General features: G+C 45.7%; 1 protein-coding gene across 1 annotated transcript in view; it reads left to right on the top strand.

Moving 5' to 3' along the window:
- LOC142971873 (partitioning defective 3 homolog) overlaps nt 1–19,769 on the top strand; it is a 301,306-nt gene that overhangs the window by 109,416 nt on the left and 172,121 nt on the right. Inside the window, exon 5 of the mRNA XM_076112603.1 lies at nt 2,796–2,933. Coding sequence (XP_075968718.1) covers nt 2,796–2,933 — 138 coding nt within the window. The remainder of the gene's footprint in view (nt 1–2,795; nt 2,934–19,769) is intronic.

The raw sequence follows: 19,769 nt of genomic DNA, 5'->3' as shown, positions 1-19,769 counted from the left end.
ACCTCAAAATGACTACGAACTCAAATAATTCATGTCATGAATGCTAACGAGAATCGAACAAAGTGTAAAAAAACTTTGTCATATTAATTCTGTATCACATCACTGTCAATTAGTTTATACCAATGTCAACAGAATCTTGCCCTGAAGTTATTTTCCCACAGAGCTGCAGAAATACTGGAGCTGCATCAATTATGTCAGAGATCTGTGCCCTGAAAACCTTCAACTTCCAGCAGTCGCTCTGTTTTTCACTTCCCTCATTTCCATTCAGTCTCTCCTCTGAACCCCAAATCAAAGAGGTAGACCTGTGCTGCCCTGCTTGCAGATATCCAGCAGAGACGTTGATAGTCTTCAACTGAAACTCGCTCCTTCTGCCAGCACCCCTTGTTGTCTTTAAAAACAACAAAAAATTCACCTTTCTGATTATAAATCCAAAAAGCTCAGGTACATCCTCCCCCGCGGCTTCTGAAAGGGAAGGGAAGCCAATTAACTTCTCGAAATGGCTACCTCCCCCCCCCCCCCCCTCACCCCACGTGGTGCTGCCAGACCTTCACGTCTTGCTGAGAGAGAGATGCGGTCCTGATGAAACGGGGAGGTTTAAAAAAAAAAGGGAGACGATTGAGTGCTTGGAACGTGACACAGCAAACCTCCACGTGATTAGTGCGTCTGGAAGCGTTGTCTGATAATCCTATTTAAAGACACTTTAGTTGTCAGAGCCTCCACAGTGTAATGGCACACTCTCCAGCGGAGGCCGGGGGGGGAAAAAAGAGGTTGAGGTGAAACGGTTATTGGGCCTTTCATTTTGTCTGGGTGGCTTCTTTTTCTGGCACATCTTACGCAGAGAAAAATATGTTCAAATATTTGTTTGTCAGTTTGAGCTCAGAAATAATGAAAAGATGTCAAAGCAACAGAACGGGAATGTAAATAGGCGTTCTTTGCTCCGGGGCTTCCCGCTCTTGTGTGCCCTCTGCAGGATGTTAATGTTTGGTAGCTTTAAGCAGGGATCAACCGGATTTAACTTGAGATTATAAACAATATAAACAATTGCACATAAGCACATCATATAACAATGATAACTGTGACATGACACCACAGATTACATGTAGAAAGTGATTCCTGTTTTTCAATGGATTTCTCCAAAAGGACACTTTAAAAGACTAGATTTTAGAAATATATAAAGCTTGACTGAATGTTCTGTCGCAGGTGATCTAAATTAGATCAATTTAAGTGATCTTCCTGTCATTGGCAGCTGGTTTGAAAAGTAATGAGCTAGCACTGGCAGGCTGTCCTCAAACACACACACACACACACGCACATATATAGTCTATTTTAGTCTATTTCATGCAATCAACAACAGATGTTGAATGTATTAGTCAGCATTGACTTTGATATGTTTTTGTCTTGGGCGCAAACCTTGTACTCAAAGGGAACCATACATCAGTGATTAGCTTTGCCAGATGGATGCAAGCCATACACTGTAGTGTCTGGGGTAGTTTCCTTTACACACTACAGCCAGCCATGTTCTGTTCAATTCCCTGTGAGTTCAGTTATGGCCGAGTAGGGCCCGGTTCTGCTAAGTCTTCCTAATACAGGCCGACGGGAGTCCTCAGTCATCGGCTAGCACTGTAAACTCATCACGTCTCCCGATGGCTTTCCAATGCCTCGTCTTCTCCACGCTTAGCACAGTCAAATAAAGGGATTAGGGAATAGATATGGGCCTGTTGATTTACTGCTACCTCTCTGGTATCTTGGTTTTTCTCCGCATTTTACGATGTGCGTCGTAAACGTTTTTGGAGAGGGATCCTTTGTGTTGCGTGTCGGGGGGGCCGAGGCCACGATGGCTATCAGGGGGCCGTCTCAGCAGAGCCCACGCGTCTGCTGTGCTTCCTCAGGCCCCGTCACGTCACATTCAACTGCACTAAAACACACATGGCCTCTTAGCATGCAGGGGATCAGATCTCTCCCCTGTTCTCTCTCTCTCTCTCTCTTTCTCTCTTTTCCTTGCATTGTTTGCTGCTGTTTTATCCCTCGCCGAACACAACTTGTTTTCATGTGCCTTTGTTCGTCCTTTCGGCTGTCTGTCATCCTCCCTCTCATTCGGCGACGTGCCACTTGGGAGATTTTCTTTTTAAACTTTTGTCTGTGTTCTTCTGTTGTGTGATGTGTGTCATTAAAGAAAGCCAAACTTCTGTTTCTGCCCGTCTCGCTCTTTAGCTGCCGTTTCGTAACTCATCAGACCTTTAATCATTCTCATTCTGTTTGTGTACCTTGGTGAATCCTTGTCTCCGCCGTGTCTTTTAATATTAATTTGCTTTCATCTTTATTCAAATAGCTTCAGCTACCGCGACCTTCAATTGCGGATAATTCAATGCTGGGGCTAGCATGTCTGGAATGTAATTTAGTGTGTTTGTTGTGCTCTTGGCCATTGTAATAAGTCTGCTGAAGTCTGCCGGTGTTCGACATTACCTTGGCAGTGTTATTTTGGAAGGTGTCATGGAAGAGCTTAGCTGCGGCTGTCTTATTGCAATAGGCCTCTAAGCAGCGGCTCGGGTTTAGCGGTGGGGAAGGGTTAGGGGTGAGGGTTGAAGGGAGTGAGACCAGAATGAACAACACAACACCGGTCTGTGGCGCGGATCCAAGATATACTAACCGACATCCACCGCTAGATGTCTGTCACCCAGCTGCTATAGATAGCACCAACCCACAAATCTGTCCGTTCAAACGCAGACAACATGGAGAATGGAAGTGATGCTCGTGCAGCGATGTTGAGCTCTCCGCCTCCTTCTGTTCCTCTGCAGGGTAGAGGAGGCCACGCCTATCGGAGTCTTCCTCGCGACGCGAGTGGCTGGACTGCTCAGTTCCAGAGAGAAATTACTCGATCGTCCCTGAGTGCCAACCATCCAATGGTGGACCAATGGCTGGACAGACAGGAACAGGTATGGAGGTGGAACTGAATACAAAAAAACAGAGCGATTTATTTCGTTTTAGAGATGGGAAAACATAAGCGTTAGCATGTCCACATCCACATTAAATACAGTTTACATGCAGGCAGGCATGTTAAGGACAGTTTGAAGTGTCACAGCAATCCCTGGCCTCACGTCCCCTTACATAAGATTGATCGTGAAGAGCGATGAAGAGCATACCGACTTGACATTTGGGAGAAAGAGAACACTGGTATTGGGTCGGTACTTGGAAAACACCCTGAGTTGAGGTCTTATAATCTGAAGAGATAAAATTGGATCGTACATCCTGTCACAACATTTCTGGCAGGTGTTATTATCTGCAGTTTACGCGCCCACTTGGCAGCCCTGTCTAATAATATTCCCCACTGAGTGACAGTAACATACTGAATAACATATATGCTATTTGGCTGAGACGTAAATCCAGAGCACCTTAAAGTAGCAACGGTGGACTTAGTTCTTCGTCATGGCTGCAAAAGGCAGCACTGTGTCACAATGCATCGTACCCTGCCACGTTACAGCGGTTGTAAGCGCAGTAGTGACAGATAGCAGCGAGGTGGTTTCATCCCCACTGACTGCTCACTTGCCCAAGCCAACGAGAAAACAGAAACGGTGACTGACATCAGGCTTCATACTCCTGCTCCATGTGGCGCTACTTTTCATAAAGTAACAGCGCACATTGTGAGTCACTGCAGGCTTGTCTCCTCACTTCACACCTTTCCCCCGCTCCGCCGCCACTTTGTGATCGTCTCACTCTGCGACTGGTCCCGCTACTCCCGCGGCCTGTCAGAGGAGAGGAAAAATCTTCCCTTTTAAAAGTTATTAAAAGTGACAAGAGGCTCTCTGCCCGGGAGAGCAGAAATGACCTCGGGAGGTGTCGGACACGCCGAGCTCGACGTGAAGAGGAGGTCTCCCAGCTCGTGTGTCAGCCTCTGCCTCGGCTACCTGCTCTGACCTATGTAGGAGGTGTTTAATCGATCCCGCCCTTCCAGTTAAAGGATGAGAAAAGAGCAGAGAAAAGGGTGTGAAACGTAGTGATATGGAAAGAATAGAGAAGCTAATGCACATGTAATAAAGGAGTTGATGGACATGCTAGCTGCCTGTGTGGTGTTCCGTTCAGCTTGCCAGGGGTTCTCACCTGAATGTCTGGGCTTTGAGTTTCTGGGTGGTCTGATTGAGTTTCTCTCTCTGGTCTCAACCTAGGAAATCAACCTGGCCAAGGTTGTGTGTCATTGTTACCGAGGCAAAAATAAAGTGTTTTCACTCTGGAGAGCTCTCTTACAGTGTTTGTCTCTGGCTAGACAGTCTGTCAGGACAAAGCAATGTTGTGGAAAAAAAGGAAGCTATCTTAGTGCACTGTGTGTTTTGTCTGGCTGAAGCTGCTGCAGTATTGCTCAAAGAGGAAGTCTAGCCATACCACGAAAACACACACACTTCTTACTTATTTGTTCTAAAATGAGATACCTAAATCCAAGATTACTGTAATGTTTCCAGGTTAATACATATAAATCAATATCTCGTGAAATATAAGATTATTTTTTCAGAGCAGGAGGCCTACCAACAGCAGTACAGTGTAAACATTTGAACACTTGATGAATAACAGCAGGAGTGCCACAGTGCCAGTCTAAGCATCCACCCGATAGCTAATTCTCGGTGCTACCTGAGTCTTTGTAATCTGACAGCTGTAGGATTTAAGATGATTCACAAAACACAAATCCGCTCATTTGAGGTGACACGGTGACGGCTTCAAAGAGGCGCGGCGTTGCCCGGTTGTTTCTTTCCTTCTCTGTCACTGTATCTCCGGCTTGATCGCTTGCCTTTCCCTCCCACACGTAACTGTTTGATACTTTGTCTTCTTTGTCTGTCTGACGGGCGGGGCCAGCGCAGCAGCATCGCATCGGAAGATAAAAATACACGCCGTGGGTTAATTAAAAAGAATTGTGATCAGTGCTAGAGCGCTGGCGGAGATAATGAGAGTACACACACACACACACACACACACACCATGTTTTTAGGAAAATCTCACCAATTAGAAGTTGTTTGTTTATTATGGATTATTTTTCTCTTGTACTTTATTGTTCTGCTTTATGAGAAAAGATTAAAGCAAAAACAAAGACAACTAAGAGAGGGCATCGCACTCATTTCTGTTTGTTCTCTGAAACATCTGACGCATTCTTTACTTTGTATATAATGTGTGTGTGTGTGTGTGTGTGTGTGTGTGTGCATCATGCTCCTGCAGCATCTTTTCTTAGCTCCATGCACACACACCCTCCCTCCCTGAGTCATACTGTACCTTAAGTTTTTTAAGCACTTCTTCCTACATCTTCTCCCTTTAATGGCGGATGTAGGCGAAGCAGCTCTGTTGTGACTCTTAAAGTGCTTCACTTCACCATTCATATTTAACCAGGCCTCCCCCCCCCCGTGCTATAAATTAGGAATGTGAAGTCAGGCCGACTGAAAATGACACATTGGCTTCTGTGCTTAACATACCAAAGTGGTTGTTGGATCGACTGTACAAGCTGTGATTCCGTCGTCACCACGAGCACCACAGACGTGTCAAACTCAGTGAGGGATTTGAAGCTTTGTGTTGCGGGAGTGCTTCCGTCAGCATTTTATTTGACATTACATAACTTGAATATAGATGGGGGCAGTATTGTGGCTGATTTCGTTAATCCCCCGTTAAACCTGGAACCTGTGATTCATCTTGATAACGAGACGATTTCCTGGATTTAATAACGAGTTCGGTGTCTCTTTACAATGCAGTGGTATGTGTTCGTGTTTTTTTTTTGTCCAAATCTTCAGCGTACAACACTGATCACAAGGCTGTCTCGCCGCTCTAGTTATATCTGGAAAGCACGCCTCACTTGTCTTACAGTATGTTTATCTAAGCAGTCAATAAATTCACTTTAGTGTCAAACAATTCCATCTGAGACTTTGGGAGCTCCAGCCGTTCAGTCCCTCGCCACCCTTCCACACACACACACACACACACACACACACACACACCGCCTGACAAATGTGGCGTGGAGAAGAGCCCGCTCTATCAGCCCATATACGCCAAGGCCTTATGAGTTATTCTTTATATAAACAGCTGACATTAACGTTGGTCTATTATCCCACTGATGAATGTTAATGGGCCCTCCCGCTCAGCATCACACGTACACACACACACTTACGCTTACACACATTCGGATCTGGCTGAGTGCCTCTCCACTGTATTATTTTGCAGCCTTGATGAGGGACCGGAGGCCATTATCATGAGCTGTACCAGACGCAGGAATGACACCAGCTGTCAGTCACAGAGGCATTTAACCCAATCACAATGGCTCACATGGAGGGAGACGGAGACGTTTGAAGTAAACCCAAGAAGTTCAAAGTTGAAGGCTTTTAGAAACAGAGAGACATTTGTATCACAAATACTGCTTATGATGTGTTATTTATAGAACATTTTCAAACCAAGATAAATTGATTTGTTATTTGTTGGCTTACTGCTCCTGCTTTGAAAATCAGTTTCAAACAGTCATGCCCATAACAACATGAAAGAGAAAGCGAGAAAGCTAAAACTAAAGCGTTACATAACCGAGTCCAAAACATGTCTGAGTGGAAGCAGCTCAGATCAGACATCTTTGATCGAGCCTCCAACTGTGGGAAGTGCCTCCCTCTCTCCGTCGTCAAAATGAGACACCTTGTCTGGCGAGTTCTAAAAGGGAACCGAAGTGGCGATGTGCCGCGGCTAAATCATCGAGCCAACATGTTTAAACGAGATGAGTTTGTTCAACTTCAAGCCGGAATAAGAGGAGCAGTGCGAACACACCTTTTATATTTTAATCTCACCCAACAAACACAGATTGTGCGTTTGTGAACTGATTCCGCTCCAAAACGTTTTTTTCTCAACTTTTGTTTTTGGGGGGGGGGGGTTGGGCGGGGCTCTCTCACTTCAGTTAGAAGCCAACAGTTGTTTTGCAACAATGCTGCTTTATTTCTGCACATTTAAAGTGTATACAAAATAAAGCACAGTGAATGAATGCATGAATATGAATCAAATGTTGTTTTTCTCAAAGTGTAAAATTTTGCAAATCCTTTTGAGAAATTTGCTTGAAGGAGTAACTCCAGTATTTGTCAGCCTGAGTGCCATTTGACATGCTTTTGTGTGACGGTGGAGCAGCAGCCCTTTGACCTGTAAGTGGATTCTCTCTGCTACAACGCCTGAAACAGATTCCAGCTTGAATACACTGAATACAGTTGCAAACAGACTCTGAAGTGGGGGAATGAAGTGGGTCAGCTCTGTAAGTTCTCATTTAATTACCTGCGCAGTAGTTGGTGAGTGAACTCGGTGTATTCTCCCGACTAGCTTGTCGGCAAAGCCCACACAGTCTGCAGACCCCGAGGCGAGCCGCCGGCAATGTTAGAGCAGTTGAGCGCGGACAGAAAACACAGCAATAACCCCCAAACCCATGGCTGCCTGACACAGTCTCTCTTTCTGTTCCTACCTATCCGTCTGAGAGACGAACGCAGAGGACGGGAGAGGTCGGAAGAGGACAGCTCACCCATTTCTCTTCTCTCCAGGCCGATCTGGTGGATGCAGTGTGAGTGCATTAGGGTTCAGACAAATCGGGGCTGATGTTTGATTAAGAGCCGGTCGGGGGTTTTGTTTAGTGCAGCGCACATTCCAGAGCGGCTCAGTCAGTCCCGCTGTAGTGTCCTGGGCCTGCAGAGAGGACCTTGGACTTATCCTTATCCCCTTAACTCTCCCTGGAACTCGCACAGGAAGGTCAGCCGGCTCCAAAAAAAAAAGTTGCAAGACTAGATGAGAGCCCTTGTGCAGACCATGTCACCGTATGCATGAACTCACCAGGAGCTTTCTAATTGCTGCCCAGTTTACCTTTACCTTAAGTATAGACTGAATTTGAGAGTCTGATACTAAATCACAAGCTGTACATCTTGAAGTAGGGGACTCCCCCGGATCTTGAAGTGCCTTTTAAACTTAATTTTTTTCCAGTAGCCGGCAGTTGCATGATGTTCATTTAGTAATTTACAGTCCCATTTAGAGTTCAATAGACCATAAAGCAGGGGATGCCTTGGGGGCGGGGCTACGTTGTGATTGGCAGGTCTCTACCACGGAGTTGTCCGTGTTTGCATTTCACAATTTTAACCCTTTCACATTTTGTTTCACTTCATGAAAGTTAATTCTTACCTTTTTGGTCACCGAAAAACGTACTTAGCGTTCGGTTGTACTTAGTTCCGCCCTCTAGTGTCACTTCTGGTTGCCAAGATGGCGTGACGTCACGGTGACTCCGTCCACTTTTTTTATATGCAGTCTACGGGTGGCCCGTAGTTTCCTCGTCTGGGAGTGTTTATGAGTGGAATGAATGGCAGCTCACCAGGGACGCTCCAGTCCAGCCTGAGACCTGAATGAGAACAATGTAGCCCGGAGCGTCACAACGGCCTCTCCTCTCTTAATTAGCCATCGCCACTGAACCCCTGCAGGAACTTCATGACCCCTGACAGACCAGAGCCCAGGCCTGCACTGCTTCTTAAGCCTCATTTAGTTCTGGTCACCTCCTCCTTTAACCTCTAAGTGGGCTTGGGAAGTTAGCTTTAGCATTTGACATCTTACCTTCCTGCACTGGAAGCAAGCAACAAGACAGCTTTCTCTCAATCATATATCACAGCATCAATAATATCACACAGGGTCTTATTCAGTCTGCTTATCATATTCCTGCTTCAGTGTGTAACAGTTGTGCTCAAAAACTCTTAAGTTCTTCCAGAACTTTGTTAGATATCTGAACTTGTTGTTTGTCGTTTTGTGCGCTAAACGCCACGTTCTCGATTTTCGGGGCTCTTTTTTTCTTGTTCCAAGAGTACCGCTTTTTTCTGTTCAGGTCCTCAAACTAATGTGAACGTACAACTGAGGCGGATGACATTGTCATTATGTTTTCAGGTGTTTGGTCGTATGAATCTCTGTTCCAAATTTCATGACAATCCATCCGAGTGTTTTGAAACGTTTCACCTAAAGTCACAAGTGTCAACCTCATGGTGGTGCCAGGACGTAGGTTTGCATATGGACTGTAGGGACACCTACTGATATTTGGGCAAAGTCACATTATCTTAGGAGTGAGCACACACACACAAACACACACACACACACACACACACATGTTGGTGTGATTTAGTTGATTCATTCCACAGCAGGGAAAATAGATTGTAAATGAGCAATTAATGCTATTTAACGTCTCATTATTAACTTAACATCTTTGTTAGAAATAAATGGCAGTGATAATCACCATGAACCGTAACATATGTGTGTGTGTGTGTGTGTGGGTGTGTGTGGGTGTGATTTATATTGAGTACAAGACAGTTAATCATCCACCAGCTTTCCTGCCCAGAAGCTTTTCTCACTCGGCTCTCTGCGTCTATTAGCATTCCCTTCACACACACACACACACACACACACACACACACACACACACACACACACACACACACACACACACACACACACACACCAGGACCGACGGAGAATGTGAATGATAGAAATAAGTGCTTAACAATTCAGAGAAACCTTCACAACTTAATCCCAAGCACATAACACAGCAGACACATATACTTCCCAAGGACAGCATGTGAAAAGGCCGCCAGCAGGGGACCGGAAGAGAGAAAAAGCAGAAAAATGTTGCTCCTCTCAGAATTGGGAATCAGCTCTCATTTGTTCTTGCTCTTCTTCGTTGTCTTGTCTTCCTTACTTCATTGGGGATCGTGCAAATCATGTCTCTTCTCTTATCTCGTCTGAACAGGAGAGGAGGCGGCAGGCTTTTTTTTTTTGGAAGTTGCCAACGCTCCCCTCTATCAGCTGTACTGTAGCCTGAACATGTTTAACCTGTCTTGCTCTGCAGGCTGCGTGTGTGCCTAGACAGTTCAGATTAGAGTTTGACTGATTCAGGCTTCGGAAGGTTGATAGCAATGTTTTTTTTATTTCAATTTTTATATATTCACGAAAGCTTTTCAAATGTAACTAATTTAAATGCAATAGCCTCCCCCTGAGAATTAAAACATTGTTGCTTTATTCTTTAGAATTATAGTTCTGTCAGAATAAAATAAAAAACTCTGAAAAAGCAAATGGGAAATTAAAGTAAACAACAACAACAACAATAAAAGTGTGCAATCTGATTAATGTGTCGCATTAGTTAATACTTAGTCAGCTGTTAATAAAAAACTTGTTTCATCTTGATTTATCTGCAAAGCGACATGTCTAGTTCTAAACGTAAAGGCACACGTCTGTGTCCTTCCTCTTCTTGCTGAAGCTGTCTTCCTCTCCTCCTGTCAGGTCATTAGTACTCACTGAGCTATGGGTGCTCTTCATCTCTCCCTCTCCTCTGCATTTTCCCCTCCAAAGTTTGCACTCGTTTCATCCTCTTTTCGGCTCCCTCTCCCTCTCCCTCTCTCTCTATCTCTCTCTCTCTCTCTCTCTCTCTCCGTCCGTGGTTAATTACTGCTCAGATGTCGTTCCCTCTTGCACGTCCAGCCCATCACTGCTAACAGCCCTTCAGCAAGGCTGTCTGCGCTCAAGCCGTAAACACATCACCTTTCTTTTGACAAGTTTTGTTCAGTTTCTTTTTCTCACTTCAAAGCACTAAAGACGAGACGTACTAAAACAGGGGTTTTCAGCGACAGGTGAAAAACCGTTTTTACCTTCGTTGCCCGTCACTCGTCTGTCTCTCCGCCCTCCTCCATCCTCCATCCCCTGTTTTTTCATCCACGCCACCTCCGCAGCATCTGGGTGGCTTTCCCTCTCCCGCACTGCCGGCTGTGAACGCGTTAATTCTCGATTAGGGTTCGCGCTTTCACCTCCTCTGATTTGCTCCGTGGAGTGAGAAATCACTTTCTCAATGAGAATAATTGAACACGGGCAGGGGGGTGCCAGCTCATTACCCACAAATCACAGGGAGCAGGGGCACCTTAGCCGAAGACAATAATGACTTCAGGGAATAAAACGGGGGGCCGCCAGCGTGGAGCCAAACCAGCGTGGGCAGCGGAGAACAAAGCTGGGAGAGGAAGATGCACACTCTTCACAATGTTTGTTCAGGTGAAATCATTTTGTGCTTATCTTCCTACATTTTCAGTTGAATCCAATTACTTTTTTTTTTCTTTCCAGAGGGGTGCAGTGACTAGGCTTTGGAGGGGAAGCGCTGCCTCTTTTGTAGGAGCAGCATGGCCTATATTCATGCAAGATTCTGCTGTTGTGAAGTTAATTACGGCCCTCTGGTTGGCAGCCAGGGCAAAAAAGATGTCTTCTTTAAATGATCATTCAAAAACAGCAAAAACCTGACTCCAACTCGAAGGACAAGAGAGAAACAAATACAAAAAGCCAATGAAAGTACATTCTGCAACAGCTACGGCTAAAAAAGCTCTTTTTATGCCCGACACTGAGGCTAGATGGACGTCTGTGATTGACAGTGCCAGATTTCCCACAGTGCGAAGTCATTCACTGCTATTTATTTGATTTCTCTCTACTTCCTCACCCTCTCTTCCCTCACAGCTTTTTGAAAGAAAAATTTTATATGCCACACATTTCCACTCTCCGCAGAGTGCCAAATGAGTCCACTCTAACACAATGAGGTCCATTGTCACAATAGGCTTTTCGCTCTGTTTTATGGGTCCCATTGGGGGGGGGGGGGGGGGGGGAGGGGGCAATGCTTTTAAGTCGCTGAAGGAATGTAATAAGGCCCCGGCCGACAGTAAACACGGAGAAACAGGAGACGGGCTGCTTCGCCATCTCGGCCAAAGAGACCCGTTTCCTTTGCATCGGCCGGAGAACAAAAGGGGGTCACAGTTGGATGCGAACAGAGAGCAATGAGGTGGTTTCACTTCCAGAGCCAAGGAGACGGAGGAATAGAGAGCCTTTAAAGAGAGAGGGTGAGAAGGGGACAGATGGTGGCGGGCCAATCACTCCATTTCTGGTCATCCCGTACAGATGTAGCCATGGTAGCCAGCCACTTTGTGCTGCACCACCAGGAGGTCTTATTTGGATTCATTCAGATATTGCTCCGTTCTTCATTGTGCACCATTGTTGTCCAATTTCATATCCACATTTGATAAAGAAAATCCGACAGCAACACATAAAGGATGTATCCAGAACATTTGTGGCTGTGAGATGGTTGTAAAGGTCACGCATGCCTCATCATGATAAAGATGTTACCGAGGAATACTTTGTATGCGCGTCCATCAAACGTCAAACGCTCCGTCAAATTGTCCTTGAACATTATCTACCTCGTCATTGGTTGTATGAGGAGTGAATATGAAGCACAGATGCTTTGGTGTTCTCACTTCAGGACAGTATGAAGATGAACCTGCTGAGACTTTAAATTAGCTTTAAGTACCGTGGATAATCAATCACATCAGACATAGTGCAAAGCAGGTGGAAGTACAAGGAACAGAGTTAGAGATGTCTTCTGACAGGAAGCTCCGACAACTCAGACTTCAGCATTGAAGACAAGGATGAGGATAATACTGGCATCTTCTTTTATGAAGGAGTGTGATGTCTGTCAGCTCAAGCTAAAATCTTGGGTGTTGGAGCATCCCACCAAGACATTAATTCACCGCCCGGAAGACAAATGATGCCACGCTTGACTGCAGTAGCCTACCACAAAAACGTAGCTTAACTTTCATCATGGTGCCACTTTCTTCCCGGTGATACATTACCTGTCTCAAGCTAGTTTTAATCCACATGTCTTAAATGAAACAATTGGACACCATCTGGAATGTCTGAAAACGTTGAAAATTGAATTATTTAATTTTTATGACATCGTTTTGATAATCTTCTGCAGTAAAACGTGCAAAACTACTGGTATCCTTTTAACGTCTTAAAGGTTTAAAGAGCCGAGACTAACTATATACTGTATATATGTGTCTATAGATTTATTTGTTTTTTATTTTTATTTAATTGAATCTTTATTTTACCAGAATATTCCCATTGAGATATAAAATCTCTTTTTCCTGGCCAAGACAGCATTAAAAAGTTTCATATAAAAGCATCGAGCGACACAACAGCAACATGTTAAAAAAACTACATTAGAAATTTCACAAAAATGAAACTTAAAAACACATGAAACAATGAATAGCCGTGTTGTTCAGTACATTCATGTACATATAACTACCACTATATGTGATTACATGAATGGATTAATATATAAATGTAATGTAATGCTTAATTGTCACACTTAAATGAATCACAAATGAAAAGAGACAGGAATGTTACATATATTTGTGTATTTATTTATTCATGAACTCATCTACATTCCTTTAAAACCCTCCCTATCGCATGGCTGGATGCCCACATTGAATTTAGAATAGCCGAGATAGCATTAATGGTGTCATCGTAGCATGGAGCACCTCTGTAATGGGCCGCCATTCTCCCCGCAGAGTTCCCCATTGGAATTCTCTCCTCTTTATGTTCTCTATAGACAGGCCAATGGGAGCCTTTGGTGGAGAATAGCACCCCTGCTGAGCTCCATCACAACATACTCTGATATTCCCACATGTAATCATGATTTCAACCAGAACCACGCTGACAGCCTTTTCCATTTAGGAAGCAGTGGAGCGGGGCCACACCAGTTGGTTTGCTTGTTGGGAGGGGTTTATGTGCTGGAAGATGTGACTCCTGCTGCTGCTGTTATGTGATTGGCTGAAACAACAACAACAGATACCTGGATATGTAGGGATGCCGACGGGTGCCCTGGGTTTGAGGTGTGTTTCTTCACGTGCGCAGTGTTTACATGCTGCATATCGACTATCCACGCGCCGATCCGTCTTGTTTGTTGTGGCACTGATGATTTCCCCGTGCTCTTATCTCTGTCAGTGATTGCAATCACTTGTTGTATTTAGCAAGTCAATTATCTTCAACTCTAACTAGCACGTTCCTTTGATCAATCGATATCTCTTTAAATCACACCCGCGCAGAGCCGCGACGTATGCAGAAACGCAAAAATGACTTTTTTATATCGGAATAATTACAAGGCTGTTGACGTTTGTTTGTGTAGCTCAGACCCCCTCAGGTCCGTTCTCCTACCTCCCTCTCCTTCCTCTCTCCTCCCTCCTTCTCCGTTAAAGCGTGCCCACCCTCCCCCTGACACCCACCACCACCTCGGGCCCCTCCTCCCTGGGTCCGGCAGATTACCGCGGTTCTGCCGGAGTCCTTTGGGACCTCTCTTCATTACTGGCCCTCCACAGGCCCCTCATCTCCACACGGCCCTCTTCATTTAGCCCTGGCTGAGAGCGGGGACTCGGCCAAATGGCTTTCTGTCTCCCCCTTATCCAAGAATTTCAGCTTCCAATTAAAACGAAATGGAAAGCACCCCGCGCCTCGCCCCACACTGCTCCCATGACGCTACAGATGAGCCCCCTCTCCCCCCCCCCCCCCCTCCCCCCCCCACCTGCTCAAACAAGGCAGCAAACAACGGCTGATCCGTGGAGAAGACCGTTCACCCCTTGTAATAACTCGCCGCAATGTGTACCAAAGCTTTACTTGCCACTTGATTATTCATAGTTCAACATCGTTCACCCTCATTCTTCATTTCCTCCGTCTTCATGTTCCGTGTTCAGAGTTTGAGGTCGCAGCGTGTTAAAACATCCCTATAGAAAATGCATGAGATTCTTGTGTGAATAGCTGCTCTCTCCATTTTATTTCCCCAACGCTGCCATTATTACTCGCCGTTACACCATTTGCATCACAGTAACCGTTGTATCAGATGCTTTCGGATGACAATTTGGCAGCGTGGAGAGTGCAGCTTATTGGCAGCCGCCGCGCGACTCAATAAGTCAGTGTGATTCTGACTCACGTAATGGGCTACCGATAATAATAACAAAAAAAAAGAAGGAAATGTGTTTAATTGCGATCCAGATCCGAACGGCGGGTGCTCTCATTGAAATTCAAACACCCGCTATTATTTCAACGGGGGCAACTTTTGCTCACTGACCTTCACAGTTTGAAAGATGGATTAAACGTTCTGAACAGCGGAAAGCAGACTGTCCTCCTGCTTAATAAGCTCAAAATGATGATTAATCTGTGAAAAGCACCACAGAGCTCTTTTTAATGCATGGATAAAGACCCGGGATTCAGATGGGACCGGCCGCTCAGCTGGGCTGCGCACTCAACCCCCAGGATTATCTGTTCAGAATCACCTCCCTTCACCTAAGCCAGGTGTCTGGAAGGTGATAACATCCCTTTTGAACCATTTCTTCATGCACCAGAAACTGTAAATCTGCTTTAAACACCCCCTTTGAAGTGCTATTCTCATGCAAAATGCTGTGCACATTGGGACTCTTTGAAACACTTCCACTGTATTCAAACAACATTATTCACAGGGCTTGTACGGGTAAGAAGTGCTCTGGACAAAAGCCGGTGACGATAACTCAATTCGCAGTCTTTCCTACCCATTTGAACCTCCGGCTCTCCGGTACAGGAGCGGTCTGCTCCGGTTGCGTTGTGTTATTGATGAGGTTTGGAGAAAGTCTCGGGCCTCCCCGTCCGCTTTGGGCCTTTGTTATTGACCTGGTGATTGATTTAAGCCCTCATAATTAGCAGGCCTAATTTAATTAAAGTGCAATTTAACGATACAGTGGGCAAAGGGAAAGGCAGCTGTGTCATTGATAGATCAGTCCAGGCCTGATATGAAACAGGCGCTGGCAGATGATGTATTCGGCACAGAGCAGGTCTCTCACTGTCGGAGGGGGCAGAGACAAAAGAAGGGATGAAGATTGCAGTTGAGAGACAAATAGGGAGAAGGAGTGGAGTGCAGAGAGAGGAGGGCCTTTGTTTTTCCAAATATCAGCCCCCAGACGGCACTGTCCGCCTCTCGTCCCCACCCCTCCACATCTCGCCGCCCTCCGTCCTGATGTGGACAAATGCGACCTCACATCTCTGATCTAATTTGCTTAACAGCATTAGGAACCTGTCTGTCCCTGTAATTTGCTTCAAGTAAAGCCACATCAGAGCCTGAATGTTCATGAGCCAGAAGCCATGTCTTTCCTAAACAAAACAAAGAGAGACAGACGTAAAGGCTGGAGAGTTTTGTTGATTAACAATAGCTTCTTGGATGCGGGTGTTATGAAATTTGGCAAATTGGGAATACAGTATACCATGCATATCATTGGCAGGAAAATATGTAATTGAAAACGGAGATATGTTGGGGCCAGTTATCATTTAGTTTTCACGATATTGTGATTGATATTGATTTGGATTCTTATCAAATTCTGGCTCTTAACTGTTGTATCTCTTTTTAAAAAACATAGACCCCCTTTATTACACAGTAAAAACTGTAATCTTGTCACAGGTGAGGTGGTATTTCATGCTTTTTTTAAATAAATAAAAAAGTGCTTGCCCTCCACAAGATGAATGTTTCCTGATTTACGCGATATAGTGCTAGCATTAGCTGATTATATCGCCTCGTGGTGCTATCGACAGTGCTATCAAAAAGGCTGCATTCATGAAGGTATTGGTCAGGACTGTTGAGTCAGTCCAAACTTTGCTGTCAGGACGGATGAGCGGAATCCAAAATAAAAGCTGGTTTCTTCAAAAATTTGGTTCCAACTCGGAGCAGGTTCTTGATACCCAGCCCCACTCCCCACCGTCCTAACCTAGCACAACAACTCAAACTTGACTCCCTCTCGACACCATCAAAAGGAATAGTACATGTAATCCGGAATGCCAGTGCTCTCCTTTGAACAAGGCTGGGGCCCGTGGGTGCAGGCGTGCGAAATATGAAAGACAACACATGTCATCAGAGGACAGCCGCCGCCTGGGCTTCTCAACTTGGCACACAAACACAGGACCGTAGTATCGTAACCTCGCTCTCTCTCTCTCTGTCTCTCTCACGCACACATATACAAAGCAAGAGAAAGCAGGCACCGGGGTCACGCGGCTTTGATTTTCTTCCAGATCTGCAATTTCCAGGCCAACGGGGAGCTAATAGCTTGCCAAACAAATGAAACATTCATCGGGAGAGCGCCCGATACAGTAGGTACAACGCTGTATATTCTGTGTACGACTCTCTTCCCATCAACAAAGTGAATCCTCATCGCTGCGTCTTGAAATCCCCATTAGCTTACATCATCGGGATCCATAAGATCATAACAATATAAAGAAGATAAGACGGTATGCTGGAACTGGTCTTTGCCTCCCTGCTGACAGGCATTAAGTGCCATTTAGGGAACTTGTGGGTTGGATGAAGGAGGACATTATGACCCTTCATCATCCACTAACCAGTTTAACTCTTCACTCAGCCTTTTATGATGCTCCCCCATCCCCAACATAAATGTAAATAAGTGTCCCATAATCTCAGTCATTGTGACATATCGGTTGTTTTAATGGCGTTGGAGTCTGACGGGCTGCTTGGGAAACGAGGGGTTAAGGAGGGCGGAGGGAGGGGTGGGGCCGGGTCGTTGGGTGCAACTCACACAGGCGATTTTTATGCGTAATTTGGCAGTTTCCTCTGAGAAGATGGACATGAGGGGATAAAAGAGACCCTCTGTAACATGCAGAATAATCCATGTACGGCCAATTCTGTTGCAGCTATGGCCACCTCACCCTACACACCGCATCCATCCTGGGATCATCTGTGGGTCAGATTCAGGTGAAGAATCTTTGCGTCCAATGGCGCGAGGCTAATTCTAACCGCTGATTGATTCAGCGTGACTCTGGCTCCGGTTAAGATGGAAACATATTGGTAATTGCTTTGTGAGGTCAAAGGGACTTTAATAGGACAATTAGGAGTTATTACCGGCGGCTTGTCTTTGTATGTCAATGCCATTGTGCGATGCGGCGGCACTGTGAAGTCCTTTTTTTCGGTCTTGTCTGTTGTACAGTGTTTAGTCAAACTGCATTAACTGGAGGTAATGAGGGTACAATTATGGCTCCTTAACCTTTAGTGAGGGAGAGGAAAAAGCCTCCGCCTCTGCTGCTTTCTTTCTACACCTCTGCTCCCTGAAAACAGATTATTTTCACATGTTGCCGTCGTTTGTTACCTTTGGTTTGTTTAATGCTTCCACGAGGGGAGTGTGTCACCTCGCACAATTAATAATTTGTATTTTTCGCTGGCTGGATCAGGAGGGAAAGGCAGTCTTTGTAAATATTTCAACAGCCATTTTGCTAAATGCTCTGGTTAAACTGCTTGTTTCCTTTATTTATTTGTTTCCTTCAGCGGACACGCCACATTGTTCTCATTTCTTGAGATACTTCTTTGGCCTCCATGGTTCTGCGGGCCCCGGGTTGTAAGAGAACGCGTGGCATCGTCCGACACGAAGCTGTCGCACAGACCCTAAAGGAGGGCTGGTGGCCAGGAACACACCACACGCCGCGACCTTTGAACCTGTCCTTGTAAAGCCCTTGACGCCAAAGACGGGCTCGGGAGGGAGTCCCCCCCCTCTTCCCCCAACAGATACATGTTGTACTCGCCCATGGCTAATGGCATGACACACTCTCACACACGCGCACACTCACAGTAGGTGTCCTTTAGGACAGCGGTTGATGGAGAATGACAGCCCCTCAACACACACCCTTTGCCCCAAACCCCAAGCAGTGGGCTTTAATATGTGTGTGTGTGTGTGTGTGTGTGTGTCTGTACAGTGTTTCCTTCGTGAGCAGACAGCTGCTCCCTCCCTCCCTCCCTCCCTCCCTTCCACTCTTCGCCTCTCTCCTTGGTCCTCTCACCGTTCTAACCTGTCTGTCCATTTGAAGGTAACAAGACTCTGCACTTTGCAGCTCTCCCCCTCTCTCCCTCTCTCTTTCTCTCTCTCTCTCTCTCTCTCTCTCTCTCTTATATGGGTTTCAATAATCTAATGCTGCAGCTGTCCGATGGCCAAGCCTCCAACCCTTGCTTTTTGCTTTCCTTCAATGTTAAAGAGGCTGGTGGATTTTTTGGCCACAGATCAGGGAGAGAGATGAGGGGGAGGGAGGGAGTGAAGCGGAGAGAGAGAGAGAGAGAGAGAGAGAGAGAGAGAGAGAGAGAGAGAGAGCTAGAAATGAGTGCCATGGAGAGTTGAAAAGCTTTGTTGCTCACTCCACTGGTTACCAAGGGATCAACAGGGTGCTAAAAGCACTCAAGGGGGAGGAAGAAACAGGTTTTTTTTAGAGAGGGGGGAAGTGGTAGATTCAGAATGATGGCGAGAGAGAGAGAGAGATGGATGTATATCTAGCCCGTGCCTCCCCTCTGCTGTCACTCAGTGCTTTGCCACTGACACGAGGAGAGACAATAAGTCGGCTGGCAGTGAATATGAAAGGAGATGGCTTCTCCTGCTGGCTCTGGTCACAAGGAGACGCTGACCCCTGCAATTCAGACTCAGCTATTAGCCGCCAGAGAGGTCCTCACTGTCTGAAATGTCAGTCTTAACGAGTCATTATTTATCATGTTCAGCCTTATGCGTTTGTCTGTCCGAGCTCAGTCGTATAGTCCGGCGTCTCTAATGAGGAGGCTGTGCCCTTGCTGCTTGGATAGCCCCGTTGTTGACTCTAATGAACCACCGTGGCCACTGCGTTCTGAATCCAGGGTCATGTGTCAATCATGCGTTTGTGTTTATGGCGGACATTTACTGGCAGTTGAAGCGTGTCGTTTAAATATGAGAGTGAAAATGTGCTCTCAATACACGGGCACTCACAAAAGCAGTGGAGTAGAACGGGTGTGTTATTTGTTCGAGCTGGATATTATGGGTGTTCGCTTCACTCTAGAGGTGCTAAACATTACCGTCCTGCCGATGCAGCGAAATGATTCCACTTTCATATCTGAAGTATCGTGCTATTGTTCCACAGATGTCCTCGCAGAG

This window comes from Anarhichas minor, unplaced genomic scaffold (assembly GCF_050575085.1).
Source record: "Anarhichas minor isolate MPS153535 unplaced genomic scaffold, ASM5057508v1 ptg000050l, whole genome shotgun sequence".
NCBI lineage: Eukaryota > Metazoa > Chordata > Actinopteri > Perciformes > Anarhichadidae > Anarhichas > Anarhichas minor.
This window is presented reverse-complemented; position numbering and strand designations above follow the sequence as displayed.